Below are 20750 nucleotides of genomic sequence, written 5' to 3'. Positions count from 1 at the left end.
AAGTTTAAACAGAATGTATGGCTGGACTGTGTGAGAAACACTCTAGGGCTTTTTATCCCACACCTCCTGAGCACCAAAGCAAGATGACAAGATACAACAACTAAAATCAGGTCGGACAGTCCATGAGAAAAAAAACCCCCAAAACAATGTACTCCACTAAACTTTGTCCAATAGTCCAATACAGTAATGATTTTGAAGCATATCTGCAATTACAAGTATTCAAAAGCTCATGTTAGATAGATAGATAGATTGATAGATAGATAGATAGATAGATAGATAGATAGATAGATAGATAGATAGATAGATAGATAGATAGATAGATAGATAGATAGACTTTATGGTCTGCCCCAAGCGGCGACAGAAACATTTATTTAACAAGGCCCCAAACAACATGACAATGGTGCTCTGAGACACTGAAAACATAACTTTTTTTTAGAAAGGCTCCCAGTGTGGAACCTTTTGACTTATGGCTTGTACAATAAATAGTTTCACTATACCATCTTTAGCCTTAGAAAATAAGTTACCACTGCAATCTAAAATATGAGGATTACCAACAAGAGGAACAATGCTTGTAACAGATTATATACGATTTAAATATTGAACAGTCAGTTATTTGAAATTGTGACATTCTCACTGAATCCCTCAGTTACAGACTTAATCCATTCTAGTAGTATGTAGTGAGAAGTCTTATCCGTGCTCCACATTTCATCAGAATAAGTACTGAGGGTCTTTTCTGCTTTTCTGTCCTCAGGAGTACACCATAGATGTTTTCTTCCGACAAAGCTGGAAGGATGAGAGGTTGAAATTTCAGGGACCAATGAACATTTTGCCGCTCAACAACCTGATGGCGAGTAAGATCTGGACCCCCGACACCTTCTTCCACAACGGGAAAAAGTCTGTGGCTCATAACATGACCATGCCAAACAAGCTGCTGAGGATCAAAGATGATGGGACGTTGCTGTACACCATGAGGTGAGTCGAGACACGAAGCGACATACGAAGTAAAAGAAATCACACTTTATATGTAAAGCTCAAGTCAATTTGAAGGTACATTATGCAATATTTTGTTGTTTAAATTCATTAAAATTACTTTCTTCTGCCACTGATTGCATGTAGTGGCATGAAACAAATTCTACATGCTGCACCTTTAAAAAAAAAAAAAAAAAAAAAAATCCTTTTGAAAGTGTAGTAAAGTGCAGAGGCAGCATTCACATAGTATATTTCCTTTTTTTTTTTTTTCCCCAGCAAATTTGACACATTTCTTGTAAATCTTTTCATCCCTGTTTGCCTGGATACAAGACATTTTGAAACCACTTATTCCAGGCAGATGATTTCAAATGACAAAACATTTGCAAGTTAATTTAGGAGTGGTGGAATAATGTTTTTAATAATAAATACAGTGCAGATTCTTATCACGTAGCGCACCACCAGCCTCACCACAGACACACACAGACCGTGTGATTCATGCTGCTCTCTGCAGTGCCTTGTTTACTTTGCTCCGCTGATTACAGTTAAGGTGAATTATTTTTGTTTCAAGGCATTGCAGATGGGGAAGGGTCTTGAATAGTGCATGAGGCTTCTGCGGGTCTTCTCTTTCATTTGGAGTCGGTGCCTAATCTGTGCTGTTTACTTTCTCGTGCGTTTGCAACGTCTCCTTCATTCTCTGTGAACTGGATGCAGGTTAACTGTGCATGCAGAGTGCCCCATGCATCTGGAGGATTTCCCCATGGACTTTCATTCCTGTCCGCTAAAATTTGGCAGCTGTGAGTAACTCTGATGATGATTGTGCCTGAGGGAACTTTAAGTAAAATGCTTTCTTTCTTTTACTTTATGTTGGGGTTTTTTTGTGGTTTTTTTGTCTTTCTACTTCTTTTCCTCACTGGTTCTTTGGCCAAAGAAATCAGCCTGAGCACTGAGGCCACGTTTACACGTAACCAGGTATTTAAAAAAATGGAGATATTCTTCGGCTGCACATTTAAACATAAACGCAGAAGGGGGAAATATCCGTTTTTGTGAAGACCCAGGTACGTGTAAGCTAAAATGCATGGCTCACATTTCTGACAGTGGCCCTTCCGTCCAAACTAAACACGCATCGCCATCTGAAGAGATATGAAGGAAGCACAGTTAATGGAATGATGATAGTGAAATGGCAATAAACTCATCCAAACATATTCCTAGAAGAAAGTACAATACATTGTTATTGCTATGGCTGCATTACATTTGGATGAGGATTTTTTTTTTTTTGTTCTGCTTGTTGCTGTTTCGAAGATGTTAAAATCAAAAGATTGTGAATTATTATCATCATAACATGTCGGGTCAGGTCTGAAATGCCTTGACTTCTCATATCATTTAAATGCCCCTACTTGGCTTCAGTGCATTTATATGGTGACCGACAACAGTTCCACACTAATCTCTTTGCTGGTTTGCTACCTTAACAGTCTTTTGCACAACACGACTGGCAGAATGTTTCCATTCAACGCATTAAACTAAAAATATGTAAGGGGGGTGGGGAGGTCTTTCTATTTCATCAGACAAGCTTTCGGATTTCATTTCCAGTGTTTGCTGTGAGTGATTGAAAAGGGCAAATGTCACCAAGCATCGATTGCTTCTTGGTGTTTTACAAATGACATCTTCAACCATGGAGAGATTTTTTTTCCCCCTTCTCTCTGCAGAAATTGTTTTCTTTTAGTAATCCAGCAATAAAAACAGTGTAGTGTTTCTTTTTCTTTCTTTCTTTCTTTCTTTCTTTCTTTCTTTCTTTCTTTCTTTCTTTCTTTCTTTCTTTCTTTCTTTCTTTCTTTCTTTCAAGATTTAGATCTCGATGATCATTTCTTTAAAAACATGGTTAATAGCAGCGTCCTCTCCCTCTCCTCTCCATGGGTTTATTATCTTCCTCTCTTTTTAGATGCCTACACAATCTCAGAAGTGACTTACGCTTGGACCCGAAACGCCTCGGACTCGGTGGTGGTGGAAGGGGAGAACTCCCGCCTCAACCAGTACGACCTGCTGGGGCAAACGGTCGGACAAGAGACCATCAAGTCAAGTACAGGTAGGCTTGAACGCCAGGATGGAATCAAATCCACAGCATGACTCCTCTGATGTAAAGCTGAAAAAAAAAAAAAAAAACCAAGTCAGATGGAGGACAGAGGGTGTCTCTCCAGGTGTTTCTTATGTAAGTTGTTAAGGACATCTCTGGCTTCCTTTGGATTAGTTTTGTGGAATCAGCAACCTAAATATCTTCAACTCAGTTTCGGTGTGAAAATCACACTGTGATTTTGTGCCTGTTTGGGTGGATGTTGAGCTCGTCCGCCTCCTACATGATAGGAGGCGGCCATGGCTTACTGTGAAGCGCTCGCTAACTTTCCTCTTTTTGTTACTCACTTTATTTGGCTCGGAAAATGCAGAGAAATGTTTGTTCTGGCCTCCTCTGCATGACAAAGATCCAGCACAAATCGGGGATTTGGCATCCTGAGTTCTATACTTTGTTAATCTGCTTTTTAGTATGGGCTGGAGACCCAAGAGCTGAATGACAGGTGAGCTGTTGCTGCATTCTCTTTTTGAAACCTCTCATTTTTAGGGAAGAATGCAGGGTAGATTTTCATATGCTGGATTTGTATGTCAGAAAAACTCTATGGAGAAATAGGAAAAAAGGGAGGATCGTCTTCTTCTGTAGTGGCCACAAAAGCAAATGAATGAAAAATTGTCACGCTAGAGGTGAAACACACAGTACACTCTTTGCCCTAATGGTCAATATGAATACCTTTGGGTAAAATAAGGATCTTAAAGCGACAATAAGGTGTGAAATAAACAGAAGTGTGACCACAACTTAAGGCCAATCTTTGTGAGGGCAGAACAATTTCATTTTCACTCAAAGTTGTGATCAATCACTTCTACATTAAGGACATATCGGACATATTCCAAGTAAATTAATGAAAAAAATGTAATTCTGTTTTGATTTTGTTTTGTAATTACAGAGCATTTAGAATTCAAATGATGTTAATTTCTTCTCATAAGCTGTGAAACTGACACTTGCCCATTGTGGTCTGAATTAATTAATAATGTGACAATAACTCAATACGGAAAAATATTTTAGTTTTTAAGACGAGAAATATTAAAGTGAAGATACTGGACATCTGTGAAAGCTTCTTTATATGTTCACAGTTCAGATGGTGGCTTCCCCTTTGTTCATATGGCAGACATAAATTGAAAGAAAAAGGTGTTGGAATCGAGCTTGTGATACTGTGGGAAATTTTAGTTGTTCATTAAGTTGGAGGTTATGAAAACAATGTTGGCCACATCAGCTACAGACCCCAATGATGTTATCCTCAGACAAACTTACATAAGAGTCTGAACCTATCTGATACTGACTTTTTGGAGAGCTCTCCTATAAGCGCTCTGATTAAGTGTAATGACATTTTGGTCCTACAGGGGGCGTGCACAGCTATATCGTGCATACCATTTTGGTATATTATGTTACAATATAGTACAGTGGGGAAGAAAAAGTGATGCATTGAGTGACTACATCATGATGGTGATCATATACATGTCATGAAATAGTTAGATTTAGACACACTAACTTAAATATTTGATATATTTTACTGGTTGCCATAGCAACAATATCAGGCACCTTGATGACAGTTCCACCCAGTTTATTAAAGATTTTTTTTTTTTTGCCAAAAAGAACTTATTTTAGTAATGACCTTAATTATATACTGTATATTGGTCTTTGTATGTGTTTAGTCTAAAATACTCAGTCACTCATTGGTTCTATATTACTTACATCTATGGGACTGACTCAAGTGAACACAACACACTTCAATGTGCCGAATCCACATCACGTTGTCACAAGGCTTTATTAGTTCTGTTTGGCACAGAGACGGAAAATACATTCTTTCCAAGACAATCAGGCATCGAATTATAGACTGAAGTTGAATTATTAAGGGGAAAAAAAATCATTTAAAAAGCATATTGTTCTCAAAGTGAATACAGAAAACAAAGAACACAAATACACAGAACCAATGCTATACTATAAAAGAAGGAGATAATGAGAGCTAAAAATAGACGCCGCACATCTCATGCAAACCCACCAACACGGATGCCAAGAAACGAGGGCAGACTGTGTACACACAAGCCTATATGTGTCCCTGTATGCGTGAAGATGAAAGCAACACGATTACTGTCCAGGAAGTTAGCTGCTCGGAGGAATAACTCACAAGATTAGATCAAAATGTGCTTGTAATTCATGAGAAATTAAAAGGTTTGGAGTCTGGATGTGCATTCTTGAGACATCCAGGCTTCCTGTTGGAGAGGCGACAGAAGGTTGGAAGCTGTTTTCTTTCTTATCCTGGGTGGAACAAGGGACCTGACATCCAGTGACAGCAGATTGCATGACGCCTATAAGCAGAACAGACGATGAAGTGGGCTGTGCGGGGAATTTGAAGGCTCTGAATAGACAATAGGGCATTTACAGATCTTGGGAGGTATTCAAACAGATTTTAATGCATCGGAAAAGAAACTTGCCATCTTCTGCTGTTTGCCATTAATTTCCCCAATATTTAAAGTTGAATTCTGTCAGAAACTATCAAGCTAATCGGCGAATAAAAATGGAAATTCGAATTGTCTCCGTAATATGGACCTTCGTCTCGGCGAGGCCCCCTGCTGTGGCAGCACGGCAGAGCAGAATGAAATACACAGCGCGGCGGGAAAAAAATAAAAAATAACATGCAGGGACCATGGCAAATAATCCCCCAGTGGTTATTAACTTAGAAATAAATACCCTCCAGGTGGTGTACAAACAGTGCAGAACCGGAGCAGGTGGAAGCTGGGTGGAGTGGAGCAGCAGTAACAGAAGCAAAGCACACGCAATAAATAGGCCGGCAGATCAGAGCATGTAGATGTGATGGCTGCGGACGTGGTCGGTTAACTCTCGCTGCAGAGAGGGCCTCTGTGGTACAACGCACCATTTATCAGCCGAGACAGAGCAGAGCAACATATCTCTGAGCATCAATAATAATAATAATCATAATGATAATAATGTATCTAAAGGACCTCAAAATACACTCAGTGGATCAACGAAATACAACAGACAGTGCATGTTGTCATGGTAACAATACATGTTACTGCACAAGCTAATCATAAAGTACTCATATAAGGCTTTTGAACCCCCTAAGTCACAAAGGCCTTATGAATCAGGCTTTTAAACAAGAAGCATGACAGAACACAAGTGATGTGGACCAGCAGTGCTCAACTTGAGGATCGGGACCCTTCGGTGGCGGGTCACAGCTTCATTTGTCCCCCTCAGATGTTTCTGAATCTGTGTTTCATTGTGGTGAGAGTTGTAGGACCTCTTACCGGTCCCATCTTTGGATAGAAGTGCTCACGACTCACAGAATCATGTAATATGTATGTCACCTTTGATGGAGGGGTGCAGGTGATGTCTCTCTATAGTCGGAGACCAAAAGGCTGAGAGCCACTTATATTCTAAAACGAGGCCACATCGTGGGGCACGGCGGAAGGAAACTCTACAGAGCTTTTACTGCCAAGCAATGGCTGTTAATTTGAAAATTGTACTTGGTCGGACAAGCATGTAATAGTTTAAAGTATTTTATTTCGGCCTCATTGGTCAAATAAAAGAAAGAAATAGCCAATTAAGCTTCCTTTGATATGCATTATTTCACATTGTTAGTACGTTTAGATGAGCTACTAACAATTCTAGTCATTACATGCAGTGGCATTTTTATATGTAAATACTTGGTGGGGCAAGATTTTATTGAACTTGACTGAATGCCAAAGTGAAGTGGGTGCACAACTTTTTAACCACAGTATTATGACAACCATATATAGGCTTGGATCTCGTGAGACGATTGAACCCTGGAGATACCCTGTCAAAAAGATTTTTTTTTAAATCAATTAACAAAAAAGTCAAGGACTAGCTTCATAGATGGGGATTCTTCTGATGCTCAACCGGCAGAGTTACATAAACATGAGATTCTTACAAAGTCTTGGTTATCACATCACTCAGTTTAACACGTTCAGGTTCTCCTCTAAAGTAAGACTTTCAAAGTTGTGCTCCAGTAAATATTTGACTTAATTCATTTCGAAGTCAATGTTATTGAGAACAAAAGAACGTATGGAATTACTGTGGTTTTTGCTGTTCGATAAATATGTAGACCAGGGTAACTAAGGGCCTACCGACGACGTTTTCAAGTGAAAACACAAAACTTTTGCCGCGGTTTGGGCGTCCGTTTACACGACAATGGTGCTCAGAGTTACTTAAAATGCAACCTTTTTTAAAAGGCTTCCAAGGTGGGACTTTTTGAAAAGGCACCAACTCTGTTTCGGTGTAAATTTATAGAAACTCTATTGTTTGAAAACACTCGGGCTCATTTGCCATGTAGATGAACAACTGAGCACATGTGCTCCACAGCTGTAGAAAATACTTCTTCAGCACACACTCGGGAAGATGGACAAGAACAACAAACTTTGTCTCCAGAGTGTCATGACTCTCAGCCCATATGCTCCTGAGACTTGGTAGATTTATAATTGAGACTCACCGTGGTAACAATCGTACACTTACACAAATCATCTGTAAACTCCTATTGTTAATGTTTAAGGCCTATTATTCTCTGTGCGTGTGTGTGTATTGTCACTACAAAAACAATCAACAGCACCCACTAGTGGGCCAACATGAAAACTACATTTTTTGTCGTCATTTCTGCCATTTCTATGTAAACAGACATTGTTGTCGAAAATGTTGCCATGTAGATGTCGACCTTTCCTGAAATAAAAACACATGCACCTCACAACACATTTTGAAGGTTCGGTAGTGACTAAACTTAGGTGGTTAGGTGGTGACTAACTTAGCTTTCCATTGAGCTAAAGCCCAGTTTACACCACAACTTTCCAAGTGTTTGCATTTTCGTTTCAGAAAAGTTTCGCAACATTTTAAAAACAATGACCGGAAGCATATAAACAACTGACCACTAGTGGGTGCTGTTTTTCCTGTACTCAAACCACTTATGAATGCACGCAGAGTACAGTACACTCTAACACTGTGACCGTGGTGCGCCTGTGCAGTATCAGCTTCAGGAAAGTGCCGTTTTCACCATTGACACTGATATGGACCTTGAGCGTTTTCAACAACGTTTTCAGTGACGTTGAGCACCGTTGTAGTTACAATTAGCTCGGAACAAATCCAAGACATTTATATGCATTCCCACTGGGAAAACTCATAAATGGACTATGAAGGAAGATGTGTCTGTTTTGATGTAGCTAACGCGAAGAGTAATTAAGTCATGTCAGTAAAAACAACAGTGATGAAAATGAATGTGTAGAGCTGCCAGTGAGGTGAACCCCAAAATAATGACATAACACTGAAGAGAGATCTTGGAGATCTATCCTCATGCTCTCATTGTCGTCGTAAAGAAAACATGAACGGAAGAAGCCTTTTGAAACGCAGTTCTTGCAGGACAGCGATACCACGGATGATTATAGTGGTGAGAACTGGGTAGGCTGGCTCTTCTTTCTTACTACACTATTCTCAGGTCGATTGAAAGATGTACAGTGTGTTTTGTTTCCCGGCATGGAGACACTTTTTACTATTCTTCATTTGAATGAGATCTGCATGAACGCCAGGTTGAATGAGTTTCCTCTGCAGAGCGATCGTCACTGATTCGAAGAGCAATTCATTGTAAATAGGTTTAATACAGTGTGGCCAGGCTCTGAAGTTTCAAGGAAAATGCGAATAGTGTGCATGCCGGTTTATAGCTTACATTTGATGATCATGAAAGAGTTCCAGGAGTTTGTGCCTGTTGGAAAATATCGACCTTCGGGTTATCGGCTCCAAACTTCAACAGTGTACTTGAGGGAAGAGTGGGAGGCTCTGCAAAGCTTCTGGAGTTACAGTAGACGCTTCCTTTATGTGTCCGAGCATGTGCAGTGAGACCTCCTTTTTTTCTCTGAAGATGCTCCAGTTTTCATTTTTTGGAACTCCTCATGCTTTTCTGTACTCAGGATTGTGTGGGTGACAGCGCCGAGAAACAGTTTCTTCATTTCACAATGCAGGATCATATCTATTAGAATGATGTGGGAGATTGTCTCTCCTCATAAAGGAGGAGCGCAAAGATGAACTCAAAGGTCGAAATTATAACTTGTTTGGGAAGCAGTGAAGGGTTTCCCCCACTGCCTCCCTTCAGGTATCAATTACCAGCATAGAGTATTTCCCCCGTGACCGCAATCCACTATCAAGGGAATCCCTGCCTCGGCTTCATTGAGTAGGAATACCCTTTCATGCACCAAATGCCTCTATCTAGGTTAAGTGATGTTTGATGCCTTGGTAGAAAGGCAGAATGCCTGCCAGTGACTGTTTCTCTTGTTTAACTAGTCACTCCACATTATCTGATTGGCTGACTTTAAATTAATCATTCATTACCAGTGTGTCAGTGTTTGGTGTAGCGTACTTGCAAACTAGGTCATTTGGCACGAATGAGCGTGCGCGTGCTCTGCGGCTTCACAGCGACGGACATCTTGCATAAGACGGACCCCAAAAAAATGCAACCACTACAAAAAGTATATATAAATAAATTCCACGGTTCAGCCATACATTTGTTTGTGTGGGACTCGTTACCTCGGAGCACTCAGAGAGAGAGAGAGAGAGAGAGACGCTTTCTAGAATCCCCCCTTGTTTCGGTGAGCAGTGTGAAATGGTTTTTGTGTAACTGCATGCATTATAGATAGAAGTCCATGACCTGAGCAGAAGTGAAAGTCTCACCTCACACGCAGCGTAGAGTATCTGAGGTTAGAGCAGCTGTGTCACGGTACGTTCTTTATATATATATATATTCCATTATATTATTACAAGTTGTTTTTGCTTATTTTACATTTTCTTTTCCACATCAAAATAACAAATTACACCCAACCAGTATTTACTTCATTCGTACATTCGGTCTTTTCTCAGCAGGATTTTTTAGGTGACTCCCATGACACTTTCATAAGCACATCCAAGTAATTTTTTCCCCAAAACATCTAACACAGACTATTTATTATGGACTTCAAAAAGAAAATGAAATCTAACATTGAGTTACGTGTCCTTTTTTATCACTCTATTATAATTTACAAAATTAGCTATCAAACAACAAGGTAAATTGTCATTACTGAGATGTGTCCAGATCCCTGTTCATTTCCACTAAGAGTGTATTTTGTTTAAAGAACAAAACAAAAAGCACAGTATTGTGTAGATATTTGTGTATTTATGATTAGAAATTATATTTATAGTGCTTGACTAAATAGAATTTAGTTTTTCATCATTACTATAATGTGATTACTTTGGGGTGTTATATATGTGCTGTGACCAAACACTTGCATGATGCATCACTCAACTCAAGTTTGCCTCTTTAAAACATCCATCCATACTTTTTGTTTTTAATTGCTAATATTTATGACGACCAACCTAAAGTGTTGTCGGGAGGCAAACTTAGCTATTCTTTCCAGAATTTACCAGTTTTTAATTAGCCAAAATCACAGCACATCATGGCCTTGAACAATGGGAATGACGACCACAGTGTTTTCCTGTAGGATAAATACCCGTCAAGTCATGCCGTGCATGTGTGAAGGAGATATTTCTGTCCATTCAGCAGGGAACCTTGTTCCTTACATCTGTTTCCCACATCTGTAGCAAACATGAGGCGATTACCATCTTCATGCTGTGATTGTTGTCTTCGCTCACAGTGAGGCGACGATCACAGAGGAATTTCAACTACGAATTCCTCACTTGTACCCCCCCTTTTTTTTACACACACACACACACACACACACACACACACACACACACACACACACACACACACACACACACACACACACACACACACACACACACACACACACACACACACACACACACACACACACACACACACACACACCTCATCCCTCAATACAGGCATCGAGACCGGGATGCAAATTAAATTACAGAAGATGTAGAGCCCCATAGGGTACCAAGAGCGCACTCAATTCCCTCTAAATCGTGTGTGTGTGTGTGTGTGTGTGTGTGTGTGTGTGTGTGTGTGTGTGTGTGTGTGTGTGTGTGTGTGTGTGTGTGTGTGTGTGTGTGTGTGTGTGTGTGTGTGTGCGCCACAGAGAAAGAATTAGTCTTCACATAACTGCTGAGAACACAGGCAATACGAATGCAGCGCTATGAAAGAAAGGAAGGAATAAAAAAAAAAAAATCTTTTGGGATTAGTCCATGGAATTGACACCCCCATCCTCCGCCCCCCCCTCCTTCCCACACTGCTGAAAAAGGACTTCCCTCATGCCAAGTGGCAGCGTGTATCAAGGCCTTCATTTCAAAATCGCAGCAAATGAGCTATGTTTCTCTGTTCTGTTGCCATGGGTAACACATTTTTTTTCCCTCTTCTTCTTCTTCTTCTTCTTCTTCTTCTTCTTCTTCTTCTTCTTCTTCTTCTTCTTCTTCTTCTTCTTCTTCTTCCTCTTCTTCTCCTCCTTCTCCTTCTTCTCACGTCTCATCTTGGCTTCTCTTTGAGATATCTTCCATTTGGAATGGCTGCCTGCTTCTGCAGCACTGGCACCGTTTCCCGGCCTTGACAGCTATTAGCACATCGCGCTGCCTACTTCTGCATCTATGGACGGATTATTCTTTCAGGCATTCACAGTGGACACTTGCAGTGGGCCGTCTAATCTACGCCCAAGACCCGCTTAGGCCTCCACAAGCTGCAATCTTGCGTAACGTCTCAGCGATGTTAATTACATAAGTAATCAGGACGCTGGGTGGTGTGGGCCTGCCGACTTCAATTTGACTAATATTGTCTCTGATAGTTTGTGTGGGTTCAAATACTTGACTCATGCACTCATTCAGTCTGAAATACACTCGGCTTTGGCCTCATGTTAGTTTCGTTGATATTGTTTTAGTCACGAATCGTGAGGCAGCAAGAGTCCACACTCTTTGGGATGGCGAGAAAAAGGTGGAGTCCTTTTGTTAATAAGAGCCAGTGTTCCATTAATTGCAAAAAAAAATTAAAAAAATCTGTGCAGTTCAGGCAATAATGATAATGTTTATAGGAGATCTGCAGCGTCTCATCGATTTCATGGATGCTCACACAAGCACATCAATTTTTACTGGCCGCGTTATAAAATATTAATTGCAGTGGCTGTGGCATTTTTATTTCCAATCTTAACAAATATACAAAGAGCAGGCCTGAGCAGAGTGTAGGGGAAATAAATACAAATGTATATAGTAAGTATTTAGATGGGGGATATATTTTATTAGTTATATCAATACATTATCGTGTGGGTCAGTTGTACTAATTTGCCATCATGATTACCATAGCCGATTTAATAATTTCCTACGATTTATGTCAAATAGATTTTTTGTTTAATGCCAGAATCAGGGTTGTTAAATGTACTGAAAATAAGTACTCAAGGACACTCATTGTTAAAGATCTACCCTAAAATGAAATTGTATTTGAATCCATGACCTCAGTGTGAGGTGAAGTGGCGGATTTTGACCGTTCTTCGCGAGCGCCCAGGGCGGAAAACAAGCCAGGTCCGATACCGGGAGCACCACCCACTGCTCCACCGCGTGGTCTGATTTATATGATTATCATAATAATAACATTTATTGTGCAGTTTTCATAAAACTCAATGAGAACCAGAGTAAAAGTATAAATAATAAAAGGTGTTAAAACCAAGCACACAGATCCAGATGAGATCAAATCAGCACTAAAGATTTAAAAAAAAAAGTGGTACTACAATCAGCCTTGATGCTTTTCGGGTGGGAAACAAAAGTTAGGAGCTTTAGATATTTGTAAAAGCCACCAGTTTGCTGTAAAATATACGCAAATGAGGGTTAAAACTGAGACATTGTGTGTTCCTTCTCATACTGGGTCATTTTAAGCAAAGCCACTTGTTAGAGCAGGGGTTTTCCCCGGGAAGCAGACGTCGTTTTTACCTTGCTCAAGTCAGGAAAAGCCTGTAGTGGAGATCAACACACATCAACGGTGAGCAGAGACTTCTCAGACGAGTGCAGACGGGTAATTAAAAGTACTCTAGATGTCACACGGCAGCGGAGGAATTTGCATAGTGGGTTTTTGAGACTGACCCTGATTGTTGTCTTGGCAGGTGAATACACGGTGATGACAGCTCATTTCCATCTGAAGAGGAAGATCGGCTACTTTGTCATCCAGACGTACCTCCCATGCATCATGACCGTCATCCTGTCTCAAGTGTCTTTCTGGCTCAACAGAGAGTCGGTGCCGGCCCGCACTGTGTTTGGTAAGCAGCCGATAGCGCCGCCCCGAGCGCTGACACACAGGTTACACAGAGCTTTGTATAGACTCACACTCACTTTCAGGCTCAGCTCAGATTTCTAAACATTACTGCCAATATTTGGACATTCGACGAAGGCCGACCTCTTGCGGTGAGTGGAAATGTGTGTATAATCACTTATCCATGTGGATGGATAAGTGATTTCCTCTCTTCGCGGCGGTGACAGTAAATACAATGATCATCCACTCGTCCATATTTAATGGTTGAGTAACTTAATTACAGGTTTCATGCTGTAGGTGGCTGTGATTGTCCTAATGCTTCCTGGCTCAGATAAACACAGGAGCAGTTTAACCCAGTTCCTGCAGGAGCCACTGAACTGGTTCCAGCTTTGTATTGACTGGCTGAAAAGGCGAAATACCCTCTCAAACATGTCTCTCTAATGTCTGATAGTTATTCATACACATGGTCCGTCATGAAGGCTGGCTCACAGACAGGAGAAATAAGGATAAAGAGAAAAGTGGAGCTCTCCCTGCTTTTGAACCTCGTTTGATGCTGCTTTGACTTGTTGCTGGTCAGAAACAAGAAAAGAAAAGAAAAAAAATAATTTAAATCGCCTCAGACTGGTTAAAGAACAACATGTAGAGGTCAAGGAATAATTCAGAATGGAAGGCTTACCCATGTGTTTGCATATCCCTCCGTCTGCGGAATTGTCTCTGTTACTAGTGGGAACCGTGGGACTGGAAAACAAGAGCGAGGTGTAAATTAGGGATAAAGTGGTATCACGATTCTCAACATTGCCGCAGATCACATTTTCACCTGATGTCTATTTGACACTGTGACATCAGAAATCAGGATTTTCACCCTCTGCACTCACGTTCACGTCACCATTAAATGAAGCCATGAGTGTAAAATCTGTCGCTGGCTGACGACGTGATGGTCATTCTGGAATTAATGTGGTCTGCACCTGTTTCTGACAAACTGCTGGACACTTTAAAACACCAGGAATTCTCTCAGATTGCGCTTTTACACACGTAAAAATGCAAAGCTGATGCTTTTTATGCACGCCTGCTTGTTTCCAAACCTGCTACATTACTGACGTGTACTATTCAGCTCATAGCTTATACAGCAGGAACAGAAGATGGATCTGCATGATGGGTGTGTTTGGCTCGTTTCCAGGTGTGACCACTGTGCTCACGATGACAACGCTGAGCATCAGCGCCAGGAACTCCCTGCCCAAGGTTGCCTACGCCACCGCCATGGACTGGTTCATCGCCGTCTGCTACGCCTTCGTGTTCTCCGCCCTCATCGAGTTCGCCACCGTCAATTACTTCACAAAACGCGGCTGGGCTTGGGACGGAAAGAGCGTGGTGACTGACAAGGTAATGAAGAAGAAAACATGTCTTCTGACAGGCTCCATTTTCAGGGCGAATTCATTGGCATTGTACTGTACGTTGAGGACGACTGCGCGTTAAAGCAGGCGATTGTGCAAAGTGGAGGGAAACGGCGTTAATGGATCCTGCAACCCGCCACAAATGGAGCCAAAGTGCTGCAACGTGTTTGGAGGAGTAATTAGCAAACAGACACATTAAAATGACAAACTGTGAAACTCAATGTATCAGTGAAGAATATAAATGAAGTCGAGTGAAATTTGAAATTGCCAATGAGCCAAATAATTTCCCAGTTCGTATAAGAGTGACACATTTACCTTTTGTAGATTCAGTCGGTCCTGTTCCGCCTCTGCACATAGGAACATGAGTGCATGTGTGACATGTAATCTCGCTGCTTTACACTGTTTATTGATCCAGGATGAATCCAGTCATTTGGGTATTTGTCTTTTTTGCTGTCTGTTGACTACTGAGTGCAGCAAAATAATTCATACAGCAGGGGGATATTGTGTGAAAGGTTTTTGTAAATCATTAAATATTGAGCTGTTGACCTGCTCAGTGTAACCACACATCAGACTTATATCTTCAACATTACTTACATGGCTAATGCTACCAAGAACTGTGGTTTCAAGCCTGTTGCCACTATCATACAAAGACAGGAGTCTTCAAACTCAAAGCAATGAGCTCCGCATCTGCCTTAGATTCTGGAAAGTGTATTCCAGTTTACCCATTCGGTGATTTACAGCCATCTTGTCCTTATATTGGCCTTCATTGTTCCAGTCATAAATGCAACACCCGCAAGAGGGCACTCTTTGGAGTATTGCTCATATCAATGAAATAATTAATGGTAACAGGCTTTTCTGGAAACGTCATGTTTTAAATAACATGAATAATCAACAATACACACTGTTTGTGGTATTGTCAACCTTCACCTATATCTCATGATCTGTGAACGTCCGTGAAAGTGTTGAAAAGCTCAGAATTTTCTGTGAATCTTCACAAAGTACTGACTTATTCGACATCCACCGGCTTTTGGTCTGACAAAAAGTACCTGATCCATTACCCGACTTCATCTGCAGCCATCTTCATTTCCATGCATTTTAAATTCATGGATAGGTGACAACCAGACAGATTGCTTCTGCACCGCACCTGATCCTTTCCGGTCTCTCAACAGAAAAAAGAGAGAGCGTCCATCGTGAAGAAGAATAATGCCTACGCTGTAGCGGTAGCCAACTACGCTCCCAACATCAATAAGGACTCCAGCACGCTTCCAACCATCGCCAAAGGTGGCGCCATAGATCCCAACAAGCCCAGAGCGGACGGAAAGGCCCCGGACAGCAAGAAGACATTCAACAGCGTCAGCAAAATTGACAGGATGTCACGGATTTTGTTCCCGGTCCTCTTTGGCAGCTTCAACCTCGTCTACTGGGCCACTTACCTAAACAGAGAACCCGTTATAAAGGACATGGTCCCCTCCAATTAGAGACCAGCCTTGATGGCTTGTGGTCCAGGGGCCGCGTGATGAACCAAATACCTCCAGCAACTGTGTACACACATACCTTTGCAGAGTGAAGTCCTGGATTGCAGTGTGATCCTCTATCTCCGCCTGTTTTCTACACTGTCTGCAGCACTTTTGAAAAGATTGGCTTTTGTAAATGTGTATGTATATTTATATTCATGGTTTCATGGTGACATATCGTGCGGTTACTTTGATTAGAGTGCATATTTCCTTTTAAAGTATGTTTCCAGTTACAGTATATGGCCACTGTACATACAAATCCAATGAGGAGTAAACACATAAACATTATCACATACATTTTATTTACAATTTCTTCTAAGTGTGTTGAATTTTGCTGGTAATACCCACTTCGAGATATATATATATATATATATATATATATATATATATATATATATATATATATATATATATATATATATATATATATATATATATATAGGTCATATATATATATAAATACACACACATACACACTGTATATATATTTTTGGGTTTTTGAGTTTGCGTGAAAGAGACTTGTTATATTTTTTCTTTCTTTCCCTTCCACACAATAGTGGTCTGACTCTTCTTTTCTGTCCAAGCCGATGCAAAAACACACTTGTACTATATTGTTGCTGTGTGAAACTTGTTTTACTCTCTTTTGACTACAGGTATGGGGCTGCACTGACCTCCAGATTTACACCCCCGAGGCAAAAAGGCTGTGAAAATTAGCAAAAATGTGCGCGTGACACTGTCGTTCTCACAGTTTTACAAAAAAATATCAACAGAATGACAAAAAGATGCATATTTTTCAAAGTTTGTACAAGTGTTTTGTGGGTCATTTTGGACTTAATAACCCTTAAACGTAGCATTTGTGTTAAATAATAGTTAGGGGGTGTGGTCTTTTCACATGAGTTGTTATAAACATCCATAGTGTCGTTAGTAGAGGCATCTGACATAATGAGACATACGGACCTGACAAAGCAACGCCTTATGTAATATTTATATCGGTTGAGTATATAATTTATAGCAAACGCCAGCAGATATGGAGTAACATTATCATTCATTCTGCTCACGTTAATAGTGTCAATCTGATATTTTACTGTTTTTAGCTCCGCTTTGGTCTCCACCGACTCACGAGGAAACTATCAGGGACTCAAGCGGTTTCTTCGTCACTAACTTTGTCTGTCAGTTGTTTGGCCCCAGATGAGTTACAGCAAAGCTTTTTTTTTTGTTTGTTTCCCATCTCTGAATGAAAGTAAAAAAGAAGGTAAACAAAGTGGTAACGCACAACTGACAGATGCTAATAATTCTCTTTAACAGTCGTAACTGAGAAATTCCAATTAGCAGTGGGAGGAAATAAACTGAATAGAAGCGACATGGTATATACTGACCAGCCATAATATTATGACCACCCCAGAAGTGTAATTCATACCAGGAGCTGAGCTTCAATCGGGGCTACATCCTTCTAAGAAAATCAAAAATCCAATGAATTGACAAAACATCGAATGGTTGACACAAGTTGTCGATCCTTCTCAGCTCTATAATTCCCAAGATTCATAGCACTGGGTAATAATATGTTTACGCGACTCAACAAAACATCCCTGACTGGACATCCCAGAAGACTCCATCTGATCTGAACGATTCTGAGAGTCTCATTGACTTTGAACTCAATCAAATGAAAGACAGACCTTCCTGTTTGTGATATAACTGCTGCAGGAGGATGTGTTTCGCAATCTCCTCCATTAAAAGTGTAAAAGACTCTTCCGGGCCGGTTCCTGCCCACGTTCTAGAACTTTACACCTTTTTAGCCCCAAAAAGACCGGAGACCTTGTTTACTTTGCCTTGAAGCTTTCAGAGGACCCGTCCCCCACAGACTGGAGTCCTTCAAAGGATGTAGCCTCCTGAACTGAGACATAAGAATTGATTATCTCTGTATTATGGCACCTGTCAGTGGTTGGGATGTATGAAGCAGCAAACAAACGCTTTGCCCTGAATGTTGATGAGGACTAAATTGTAAATGATTTTGCGTCCCTTGCGGGACAGTCCAGGTCTATCAGAAATGGTACAAGGTGGGAAAAGACAACTTAGTCATGTCCCATTGATTTGTTTTGTATGGGGAACAATACCAGGATCAAACATAATGTTTGGTCGTCATTTTATCATTAACCGGTGTTTAAGATGTTAATTTAAATCAGAAGAGAGTAGAAAAAAACACAAATGTGCACTGCTTCACAATCACAAGCTCTGTTTTGATTTCTACTGTATATTTATATCATAAATATTAAAGTTTATGTGTTCGTTATGTTGCTGTGTAATGTAAACACACACATCACTCAGTGAAAATGGAAAACTTTCATTGTGTTCTGGGCGTCCATTTACACCGAAAACACAAGTTTCTGAAAACGGCTTCCATCGTGGAATTTTTTTGAAAACGCTCCGTCTACACGGAAACCGAGGAAAACACAACTTTTTTAAAGATATTCCAACTCCGTCTCCATGGAAGTGGGAAAAAATCAACCCTTTGGAAAACGCTCCGAGTCCGTCTCCTTGGAAACTGGGGAAAACGTCACTTTTTTTGAAATGCTGCTATTGTAGTAGATACTTCTTCTGTATTCGCGGGACTCGATGGACACTAACAACAATGGCGGCCTCCAGAGCATCATGACTCCCAGTCCATGTCTCCTGGGACAGCGTAATAGCAACTTGGTAGTCTGTCCAGACGAATGTCTGTGTTTAGAACGTATTGTTCTCTGAGTGCATGTGTGTGCTTTCATTGCAAAAACAAACAACAGCACCCACTAATGGCCCAATATGAAAACCATACTTTTTTTTTTTTTTTAGCATTTGTACCGTTTTTGTGTTAAATGGGCATCATTTTCAAAACTTTGCCATCTGAAACAAAAATGCAGAAATTATGCATTTTCACTTGAAAAGGAGTCTTTTCAGAATACAGGAACTCCACAAGATAGTGTTGACACATTTCTTTCTTTCATTATCAACACATAGCGTTTTAGAATTTATGGTCTTGGGAGTTTCTGAAATAATTACAGACTTGAAAGGAACACAATTGCAGCCGTGGGCCCGTTTTTTTTGTTTTTTTTTGTTTTTTTCTTAATTAAAGTTAAATTATGAAAACTCCTTCAGTGGTGATTTCATCTGTAGGCAGGCCTGTAAAGGTGACAGGAAACAGAAATTGTTAAAACTTTGTCAGACTTCTTGAATCACAGCCGTTTGTTCAGTTTTTTTGTCCTCATGGCACTATATTGTGTGAGGAAACTCTCGTTCAGCCCCATATCAGCAGTCATGTTTGGTACCTTCGTACTGAAGCGATCTCTCTTCACATCAATGTTTGAGCTTCATTTTAAACTCGGTTTGTCTGTTGACTTAAACCTTGCATGGGGACTAAATCTAGGAGGTTTTTTTTTTTTTTTTTTAACTTTTTCTTTCTTATGCTGTCAGGTATAATTCACATTTTCTCCAACATCCTGTTAGAACTTAAAACATTCCAGATAAAATGATTGTTCACAAAGGTGGATGCTCGGTTCAGTGCACAGTTTCTAATAAAAAAAAACACATCATTTTGATTCTTTATATGCAGTTTGTTGTCATGTTTTTGGATGCTGAAGACAATGCAAATGAATTGTTGAAAAATGATTTGAAAGAAACAACTGAGTGAACACTTTTGAAGCACCAAAAAATTTTGAAGGAATCGCAGCTGGTGTGAAATAGCGGTGAGAGAAAAAACACTGTTATTTGGTTGTTGGATGTTTGTGCTTGTTTTAATCACAGGATTAGCCAATATTGTGCAGCCATTGAGTCCATAAACGTAGTTTATGCAAAATAATTTCATGAGAAAAATCAATTTGTATTGCTTTACTATTGATCTTCAGTCATTTCTGCCATGGTGTGTAAACCTCTCAAATAATAATAAAAAAAAGCCTTAAAAGACACATTTTTATCTCCCAACACATATATTTCCAAATAGATCAGTTTTATATAACAGAATTGAGGTAAGATTTTGCCTCTTCGTGAACCTTTCTCTCCCATCTCAGGGTCAAAATTGCAATAGCCATGATATAACAGCCAAATAGATAACTAAATGCTCTTTTAAGGTGTTTTACGGCCATTTTTCAGACCCGCGTTGAGCATTCAAGGAGTAAAAGCTACACAAGTGTAACCCTTGACGTGAGAGCTTCTCCGCATCCATGAGCTGCATGTCAATAGGACTCCAGTCCACGCTTAACAACAGCTCAGTGCGCTCATGGGGGCTCGAGTGAGGCGGCTGGGCTTCCTCAGCGGGGAGAGGCCGACTGCCAGGGACTATCATCACCAGCGTGTGGGTAAAACCCGCAGAAAAGCCCCGTGGCGCTGAGCTGGGCAGCAGAGCTTGCTGAAGTTGCATTTCCTGTCCCCGGCCTTGTCCTCCTCAGCCCATCCTGCCCCCCCCTGCGTGCTCAAAGGCCTGACAGGGATCAGCGCTGAGGGACGTGAGGTGGGAGGACAGCACCGCCGAGATGCTTACATACATGTCCACTAATCTTCATAATTGAGGATCATTTGCGGTTTGTTTTTTGTGGTTG

The 20750-nt window shown here is 40.5% G+C and overlaps 1 protein-coding gene across 1 annotated transcript in view; it reads left to right on the top strand.

Moving 5' to 3' along the window:
* Positions 1-16149, top strand: part of gabra2b (gamma-aminobutyric acid type A receptor subunit alpha2b) — a gene marked incomplete at both ends in the record, with an annotated part of 31655 nt that extends 15506 nt beyond the window's left edge. The window contains 6 exons of the mRNA XM_080501842.1: positions 752-972; positions 1681-1763; positions 2906-3049; positions 13135-13287; positions 14458-14660; positions 15841-16149. Coding sequence (XP_080357968.1) covers positions 752-972; positions 1681-1763; positions 2906-3049; positions 13135-13287; positions 14458-14660; positions 15841-16149 — 1113 coding nt within the window. The remainder of the gene's footprint in view (positions 1-751; positions 973-1680; positions 1764-2905; positions 3050-13134; positions 13288-14457; positions 14661-15840) is intronic.
* Positions 16150-20750: the final 4601 nt, after the last annotated feature.

This window comes from Blennius ocellaris, assembly GCF_963422515.1.
Source record: "Blennius ocellaris genome assembly, chromosome: 9".
In the NCBI taxonomy this organism is placed as follows: domain Eukaryota; kingdom Metazoa; phylum Chordata; class Actinopteri; order Blenniiformes; family Blenniidae; genus Blennius; species Blennius ocellaris.
This window is presented reverse-complemented; position numbering and strand designations above follow the sequence as displayed.